General features: G+C 38.8%; 1 protein-coding gene across 1 annotated transcript in view; it reads right to left on the bottom strand.

Annotated features, from left to right (window-relative positions):
* Window positions 1–346: 346 nt before the first annotated feature.
* The window catches only part of igsf3 (immunoglobulin superfamily, member 3), a 45,310-nt gene continuing 36,197 nt past the window's right edge, over window positions 347–9,459 (bottom strand). The window contains exons 8-9 of the mRNA XM_060833593.1: window positions 7,237–7,653; window positions 347–1,267 (exon numbers count right to left, since the gene is read on the bottom strand). Coding sequence (XP_060689576.1) covers window positions 1,050–1,267; window positions 7,237–7,653 — 635 coding nt within the window. The 3' untranslated portion in view covers window positions 347–1,049. The remainder of the gene's footprint in view (window positions 1,268–7,236; window positions 7,654–9,459) is intronic.

Raw genomic sequence — 9,459 nt, 5'->3', positions numbered from 1 at the left:
TTCTGGTCTGCCAATGTAATTAATACATCTAAATTCACATACCATATTCATTTGATGAAAACCATTCCAACAGGCCATTTGAAACCCCACGATAACCATTCCATTTTTCAGCATTAAACCAGCATTCAAAATTATATTAAAAACGTTGACTATTTTTTGCAAGAAGAACTTCCAAAAACTTTTCAAAAATCACTTAAATACATTTCTCTTCCTTTGTAGTAATTGTTGTTGTTGAGATTTGAATGATGTTCTTTCATCCCATACTTTTTGCACTCTTATGTATTTCAATGAGGTGTTATTTCAGCCACCTCATTATAAGAATGAATAAATAAAAATGAATCCAGTCTCATACTGTAGTAAGAGTAAACAACTCTGCATCATCTCTAAGGTTTAGACAACTACTTTGTATCCCAATGACAAAGCTGTTTACTATATATAATGGTGTGTCCGCCAATCACTTTCTAGATACTGAATAACTAATTGTTCTCTGCTGATGCAGCATTTTTGACAAGTCCAATCCTGAGCACAAATTCTAAGATAACATCACATTGCTTTTCAGAGCTTGGCCTGATAGGTTTTTAGAATCTAATACTCTGCTTATTTTCTTACTTTAAAGTTACAGGTGCTCTGGATTTGGGACATTGGCTGCAATAATTTCAATACATGGAAAGGGTTGAAAAGAAAATCTTCATGATAAAAAAAATGACATGCATTTTAAATTTAAATTTAGGAACTGAAAAGTACGAAAAGAAGGCTCCCAAATCTTAAATGTTTGCAATAATATGAACTGGAACTAAGAATGAAGTGAAGTTGTTTGAACTAGGAGGGAAGCTGAGCTTTCTGACAAATTACAGCAAAACTAATGAAAACATATTTATACATTTCTTGTTCAGCAAAGTTTATCAATTCTAGTTTAAAGGATAATGATAATTAATGTTCTGTTTGGCTGACACCACTGTTTTCTTAATCACAAGGGATATCTTGCTGCTATTTATGACAGTTCCCATAGCAACAATAGTGAGTTAAAAAAAAATAACAAAATTGAAATGCTATTTTATATTTTCTTCTTCTTCACTCTTAGGGTCATCAATGAATGTTTCTATTGGTGTCCAAAGGCTCTTTTCATTAATAGGTTTCTGTGGTTTCTTTGGCCTCAAATACAAATAAAGTGCAACAACGATAAGAGCTAGGATGACTATAAATGGGTAGATGAATATGAAGTAGAAGAGAGATGATGATGCACAAGCCTTTGAGTGAAGAGTAGCACCTAGGAAAAACAAAGACAAAACAAGTTAGAAACAATCGCATTCTTTGAAACATTGTATGGTATGCGCTCATGTTTCCAACCTAAAAATGGAATCTGAACTTTAAGCAAATTTTTCTGATAAGATAACTTTAAGTTTTAATTCCACGATTTTCAACTGTGCAGCAAAAAGCAGTCAGAATATAACTTACATTATATGAAGACTAAATGGCATTCAATGTGGAACTTATTCTAAAAATTAAACAAACTTTCCAGTTTAGTTGAAAGTCATTCACTCATGAAAGTCCTTTTTGTCAGCAATCCCAAAGAAGTATTTTAACAATACTTAAAATTCAGGTATTCAATTTACATATAGTATGTTGTTTCAATGTTCAGTTATGTCACACATAACGTGCTCTAGTTTCACAACTAAACATTTACATTTGGCACTGCATTTTAATCCACTACTGACTATTAACATTGTTTCCATATTCTATATCACAACTTCCTTCTTTAAAGATGAAAGGGCTTCCATCTTTACAGCACTTTATCACATCCAAATAATTATGTTTTTGTAGTTCCATTCCAGGAATGGGAAGATAAGTGGCAGATCTCATGATGCATTGTGGAAGAGTTACTGGTATTAGTGAATGCGGGATTTCCAGATAACCTACAGCAGATCAGAGGTTAGATGTGTTAATAGAGCAATGGTATTGCTCCAGTCATGTCATATTCCTTGTTGGCCAGAAAAAGCCTTCAGCATCCCCCAGCCCTGAATGCAGTCGAGCCTTCGGCCGTTATTAACAACTGGGTTAATCAGAGAGAATCATAGAATCCCCAGAGTGTGGAAAAAGGCCATTCGGCCCAACAAGTCCACAGTGACCCTCCAAAGAGCATACCACCCAGATCCATCCCCTTACCTTATAACCCTGGATTTCCTGTGGCTAATACACCTAACCTACACAGTCCTGAACACGATGGGGAATTTAACATGGCAAAATCCACCTAACTTATGCATCTTTAGTTCATGGGAGGAAACTAGAGTACCCTGAGGAAACCAGAGCAGACACGGGAATAAAGTACAAACTACACACAGACAGTCGCCTGAGGCTGGAATTGAATCTGGGTCCCTGGTGCTGTGAGGCAGCAGTGCTAACCACTCTGAGCCACCAAGCCACCGCCACAGGTCCCCAGCTGTGTCCTCTTGCCCCTTGTTTGTGACTCCTACCTACTAGTCAGACTGTAAATGTAGGCAGTGCCAGGAAACTTATTAATAGGAGGATCTATCATTAGAATCTACAAAGCATTCATTTTTAATTTTTCCTCATTTTTGCTCAGGCTGTAGCATCCTTGCTGATCACCAAATTCTCTCCGTGTTAACATGAGCAAGATTGGGTTGGGCATAGCCTCATAACAGCACTCCTGCTGATAGGCCTGAAGCAGGAAGCAACCTGCAAGCTGTAGTGTGTGGGACTGAGGGCTGCACCTTGTCAGCTGCCAGAACTCAGTCCTTCTGTGCCCAGTACAGGAAGAAGGGGATGCCATTGAAGGATATTGTTGTCTAATCAGATAAGTGGAATCTGGAGCACAGAGACCATTCAGGTAGGCCCTGGTGAGGGAGTGAGTTTGGTTGGACTGACGTAATGGATATAACTATTGTTTCTAAGGTGAGGGTGAATGTGGTGTGACGGGGGCCATCAATGAGGCAACAGCATCCAATTGGGTCATCGCCTCTTGTCCTATGCACTCCTCCAAGTGCAGGTTCCCCATGATGCAGAGGCCCACCCACATCTGGTAAAGTTGAAGCAGTGGTGAGAAGAGACCACTGAATATCCACTTAAGTGGCTCAATTCCCTTTTGGGTGGGAGGAGGACAATCAGATGACTCTACATACTGTCAAAAAGACATTAAGAAGATGATGGAAACATAAACCTCCACTTTCCCATGCTATTTTAAGAGCCCCTGGACTCAAAGTCAACCTAAGAATGCTAGTAAAATCCAAGGCTTTTCTCTTTTGAGACTGTAAAAAAGAACAGCAGACAATTTACTGGATGGTTTGTACCTTGAGTATAATTTTGAGTCTGGAGTATATGCTACCTCTAGGGTGTCTGGGTTGTCATTTAGAGTGATCCTAAGTGTTGCTGTGGGCTCTTTCAAGGGTGTCATAATAATAGTCAGCGCTCCATTAGTCTGGCCTTCAGGAATTGGTCATGCTGGTGACTCATTGGAGTCAAGCTTTGATGCAGAGTTAGCACCAGCTCACAGCAGCTGTGTAGTCCAATCCCAAGTAAATGGCCCGACATGCTGAGGGAGTGCCAGCAGCAATACCACTGCAGGAGCAAGTAGGCACAAAGAGAATGTTTCTCAGGATTACTCATCATCTCTGCTGCTAAACCACATCAGTCAAATAACATAACCTGAGTCCAGCTATCACAGTACTATGTCATTGCATATGCCATCAGCTATAAGTATTCTTTAACGTAGATTTGCTGCTAGAATTTTCCTTTGTTCCATTGGGTTTGCTAAGGTCAAAGCTGCAAGGAAAGCCACGTATAAATCCTGAAATGTGTCAAAATAACAAAAGACCACAACATTCTCAACTGCACCAGGAGAGAAATTTCATCTTCACTGTTCTCACCACAATGTAAAATCCAGCTGTTGAATGATAAAACTCCATCATCCTGATTTAATACAGCAGATAGGTACTAAATTTAGCAGCAACATTTCACTTTAGCTGAAATGCACAGTAAATGTACCATTCAAATACTGCTACACTAAAAACTATAACTTTATGGTTTTTGATATTCCATTGTGTCTCATTGAATTATATCTTTACTAAAGTCGGGACAGAGATATAATTAAAGCTAAGTGTGACTGCTCTAGTAATGATATATAGCATGTAATAAAAACTCTCTGAATCATTTTGTTCACTCCAGGTAATATTATGGCAGCTACTCAAATCATGAAACAAAAGCCCAATGAGAATAACAGACTATCTTAGGTTCATGTTTCTTTAGATTAGATTAGAATCCCTACAACGTGGAAACAGGCCCTTCGGCCAACCAGTCCACACCGACCCTCCGAAGAGTAACCCACCCAGACCCATTTCCCTATGACTAATGCACCTAGCACGATCGGCAATTTAACATGGCTAATTCACCTCACCTGCACATCTTTGTGACTGTGGGAGGAAACCCACACAACACGGGGAGAATGTGCAAACTCCACACAGACAGACACAAGGCTGGGATCGAACCCAGGACCCTGTTGCTGTGAGGCAGCAGTGCTAACCACTGAGCCACCGTGCCTCCCCATTTTTGAGACCCTGGTGCAATCTAAATGTTGACTGCATTTCAACATCAGTACAAAATAAATGGTTAGTCAGTAACATGTGGGGAGATCTTGTTGCGTAATAGGTACCAGCTCTGCCTCTGGGCCAGGAACCCAGGTTCAAGCTCCATTTCAGGACTTGATAACCTAGATGGTCAACCTGTAAGTTATTAAGTTAATACGATTAAGGCAGTCAATAAGAGCAGGACAATCTCTTGCTCAGCTAGATGCTGGTGCTTCTCAAGACATAGCTTCTGATAGCAGGCCACTGGCCTTTTCCTGAAAATTCCAGCCAGGGAAGTATAAGTAACTATGTGCTTTGTTGGCCTCATGCACCACTGGGAATGAGAAGAGTAAGGAATATGGCTATGCTCCAATGGAATGACAATGAACTCCAGATGTAAATAAAGAAAATATTCACTTGTTATTTTGCATTCATTTGAAAAGTTTATGATTTTAGTAAAATTTTTTAAAGGCTACTTTTTTCAATTCATAATTGTTTTGCAAAAATAGCAGTTATTTAATCAATATCTTAGTTATTGCATTAACGCGTAAGACTGTTGAAGAAAGTGCTGTGGCATTCATGGAACTTGAGTTAAGATTAACGACTTTAACACCAACAAAGTAATAATTTGTATTATTATTACATTCTGCATCATTTCAGAACTTCAGAACACATTGAACAACCAATTAAATGCTTCTGAAGTTAGACATTGTTATTATTTGGGGTATGGACTTGTTTCAGCTTTTCAAGGACAATAAAGATGGGTAAAAAGTCAATGACCTTGGCATTGGTGCTCACAATTTATATTGTTGTTCTTGCTGTGATTGACCCTGAAAATAAGTTTCTTATCATGCATAATCTTTATTTCCTTTCAATGTTTGTTACATTCCTATAGGATTCAGAGATTCCCCAAATTTGAATCCTGCCCTTTACCTGAACTGACTTTAATAGCAACGCGCCGGTGTTTGAGAGAAAATGTGAGAGAATGCTCATTTTTGTCTGATAGGTGGTTCTACCTCTCACCTCAAGATTCCGACCTCAATATCTTTCTCTAATCAAATGTACTTAATAAAAAGTATCAATTATAAAGGAGACATTGTGCATGTCCTTCATTTTTGTTATGAAAATACATTTTTCTGCTGATGACAATGCTGATTGCTCTGCCAGCATATTTATTTGGATTTTTCCATTGAAAGATGGTGAGTAAAGGAAGAGGGAAAGGAAAATGCACACATTTTAGAGACCTACATCCTTGAAACCTAAATCCTCTGAGCCACCATCATGTCATAAAACGTCAACCGAAGCTGGTGTGACTGACAAAACCCAGGAAGCCTGCACCTTCCAAAACAGACTGCCAACTGAAAGCCAATCTCAATTGTGAACTTGTTGGACTGAAGTTTCCATGGGTAATTTTAACATTAACTGACCAAAATAAAAACAGGCAGATTAACAGAAACAACCATTTCATTTATCTTTCAGAAAACTGTGAGGTGCTAAAGAAAGTAGCTACTGCAGCTTTCTCATCAGAGAAGGTATGGGGGAGGAAGAGTTGTGACTAATAGAACAGCTAAGATTTTTTTTTCTTCCCTTTGTGGCTATGAGTAGCAATTGTGCTCCTCTCGAGCCCACAGAGAACACTTAGGCCTCTCACTTACATGGGCAGCTCTCCCAACAGCATTACCCTCCCCCACGTTCCAACCATGTGATATCCTGGAGCACAGTCCACAAGGCCAAATCCAGGTAATAGCAGCTACCTTGTGTTGGGCAGGAGGTGCTTGATTTTCTGTGTTTCCCATTGGCTCCCTGACAATTATAGGTTGTAAGTTGGCCAGTGAGATTTAAATGAGACTCGGGAGTTCAAATAATCAGATTTCTGAGGTGACAGATAAAATTTCAAATCATGTATCCAAACTCAATTTAAAACCTGGGTTTCACTTTCAATTCAAGTACATTACAGTCAGGAGTACGTACCACACCTTATTCTTTTTTCCAAAAGTGATTTTAGTTTGACCTCAGAACTAAAACAATAGAGTATAACACTCTTTTTCTGTTGTCAGAGCAAGATTACCGAGTTAAAGTCAATTAGCCACAAATTAAGGTATAGGAACGAAAGTAGAGTTTAGACTACAATCTTATCTGCATTGATCTTATCAAATGGTAGTGCAAGCTCAAATGCCAAAAGTCCTACTCATGTTTCTAATTTGTATGTTTGTATGCGTGAGAAGTTGTGTACTTTGAGCATGCAGACACTAAGAACTGAACTGAGCTTGCCTGAATGACTTAATGTACGGCCTTTATAAGCAGAAGGCAGGGGAATTTTAAATCTTCAGAAGTTGGGCAAAATTAGCACCTAAATCCCTGAGATGAAAGGCAGTTTTCTTCTAAGTTCCTCAATGTATATAACATTGGCAATTACTGTGGCAATTTACTACCACCAATTTGCATTCTGACCAGATTATATTGGCATTTACTGCAGTTTACTTGTCAAGTCTCAGAACGAAAACTTTCACTTCCTCTCTACATACCAGCTGTCAACTTGAATTACAGAGATATAAAGATAATAGTCTCACACACATTATCAGAAGTAACTCCTCTTTCTGAAGGCTGTGTTTGAGTCAAATGTCAGTGAAAAGAAAGAAAACGGTCAATATTTCATTACCTGGTATCTGAACTTGAAGAACTGTTGATCCAGAGCGAGCATGTCCTTGTATAACCCATTCATCCTGGGGGGCAGACACCCATTCTTCCACATCACAGAAGTAAACACCACTGTCACTCCGCACTACCTTCTGTATTATCAACTTGTAGGTGTTACTGGAGGTTTTGATATTTTGGAATTTCATCATTTTCTGAGGATCTATCGGCAGGTCTCCAAAGTATTGCAGGATATTATTTTGATCAGTTTTGAGAAGTGCTGTCTCCTTGGTGTCTGGATTGTCAGCATTCTGGAAATACCATGTGACTGAAAATTGTGATTGTCTCTGTGTCTGGTTGATGATCTGGCATTCAAGTTCAACAGCAGCATTCTCATTGCCTAATAGAGTTACGTTATTGTTACTGAGTTGTAGGTTTACATCTGCAGAAATAATACGAGACAAAAAACATGAAATTTGCTTGGATGTGAGAAGAATCACAGTGCATATTGGCATTGAATTCAGAGAGAATGTGCCCAATAAACTATAATATTGTTTTCTTCAGGGATTAATTACAAATTCTATCTTGAAGATTTGTTGATCAAGCTATCACTGCACAAGTTTTACTTTGCCATTTGACTTTAGTCAAGATATGAAAGACACCACAGTTGCCAGTTATAGTCTAGAGATATACAGCATGGAAACAGACCTTTCAGTCCAACTCATCCATGACAACCAGATACCTTAAATTAATCTAGTCCTATTTGCCAGCATTTGGCCCATACCTCTCTAAACCTTTCCTATTCATATACCCATCCAGATGCCTTTTAAATGTTGTAATTGTACCAGCTTCAACCACTCCTCTGACAGCTCAGCCCATACACACAACACCCTCTGTGTGAAAAAAAGTTGTCCTTTAGGTCCCCTTTATATCTTTTCCCTCTCACCTTAAACCTATGCCCTCTAGTTTTGGACACACAACTCAGGGGAAAAGACTTTGCCTATATACCCTATCCATTCCCCTCATGATTTTATAAATCTCTATAAGGTCACCCCTCAGCATCTGATGCTCCAGAGAAAAACAGCTCCAGCCTATTCAGCCTCTCCTTATACCTCAAACCCTCCAATCCTGGCAATATCCTTTGAAACCTTTCCTGAACCCTTTCAAGTTTCCTATAGGAGGGAGGCCAGAGTGGCACATAGTACTCCAAAACCGACCTAACCAATGTCCTATACAGCCACAACATGACCTCCAAACTCCAATACTCAATATTTTGACCAATAAAGGCAGGCATTCCAAATACCTTCTTCACTATCCTATTTACCTATGAATCCACTTACAAGGAACTATAAACTTGCACTCTTTATTCAGCAACACTCCCCAGGACCTTACCATTAAGTAGTGCTTTAAAATATTTCCACAATCTCAGGATTTCTGTTTGATTTTTCAATTTGATACAGGCTTTCATTAAGCATCATTAGTCTAGTGAGTTCACTAACATTTAAAGATCACAAGCACAATACAGATTCTAGAATTCCTTCTTAATCTTACTAGAGAGTTAGTTTCTGTTGAATATGGGCACATGACATTAGGAGTACAATTTATGTGACAGATGCACCAACATAGACTAAATTGAACATTGATCAGCCTGCTGTAAAATGTGTTTCAAGAGGAGGAAAGACCTATTGAGGCTGAATGTTCAATTTTCCTGCAAATGCAAAAGGTATGAACAGCCAGAAGATCCTCCATATCTAGATGCATACAGATAAGAAATTCCATAATTTTTACAGCTTTATGAGCACTGCTCTAAGCAAGTGCAGCAATGACATAGCTACATAATCATCAAAAAATTTCCCTTCAAGTCACACACATGCTGACCCAGACACATACCTCATCCCCTCGTTATTACTACATAATCCTCATGTAATATCATCAGAGCTGCAACATCATTGCATTGTTGCCAATGATTCAAATGGTTCCACTGCTACCCTTGCATTGCAAGTAGGGATGAATCATGTGGTTTGCTTTTTTGTGGATCAAATTTAAATAAATATTTAATGCTAATCAAGTTGAGAATTTCTGCCATTAAGCTTCCTCGGCCATTTGAAATGGTTTGTTCAAAAATGCTCACACATCAAAACAGCCATGTAAGATTTTCTGATCCTACTAACCAGTGTTGAGGTGGGCCAATGACTGCCCATCACTCTGTACAATCATCAATTAAGTGATGGAATGAGTCATCAACAGA

This window comes from Hemiscyllium ocellatum, chromosome 12 (genome assembly GCF_020745735.1).
Source record: "Hemiscyllium ocellatum isolate sHemOce1 chromosome 12, sHemOce1.pat.X.cur, whole genome shotgun sequence".
In the NCBI taxonomy this organism is placed as follows: Eukaryota; Metazoa; Chordata; class Chondrichthyes; order Orectolobiformes; family Hemiscylliidae; genus Hemiscyllium; species Hemiscyllium ocellatum.
This window is presented reverse-complemented; position numbering and strand designations above follow the sequence as displayed.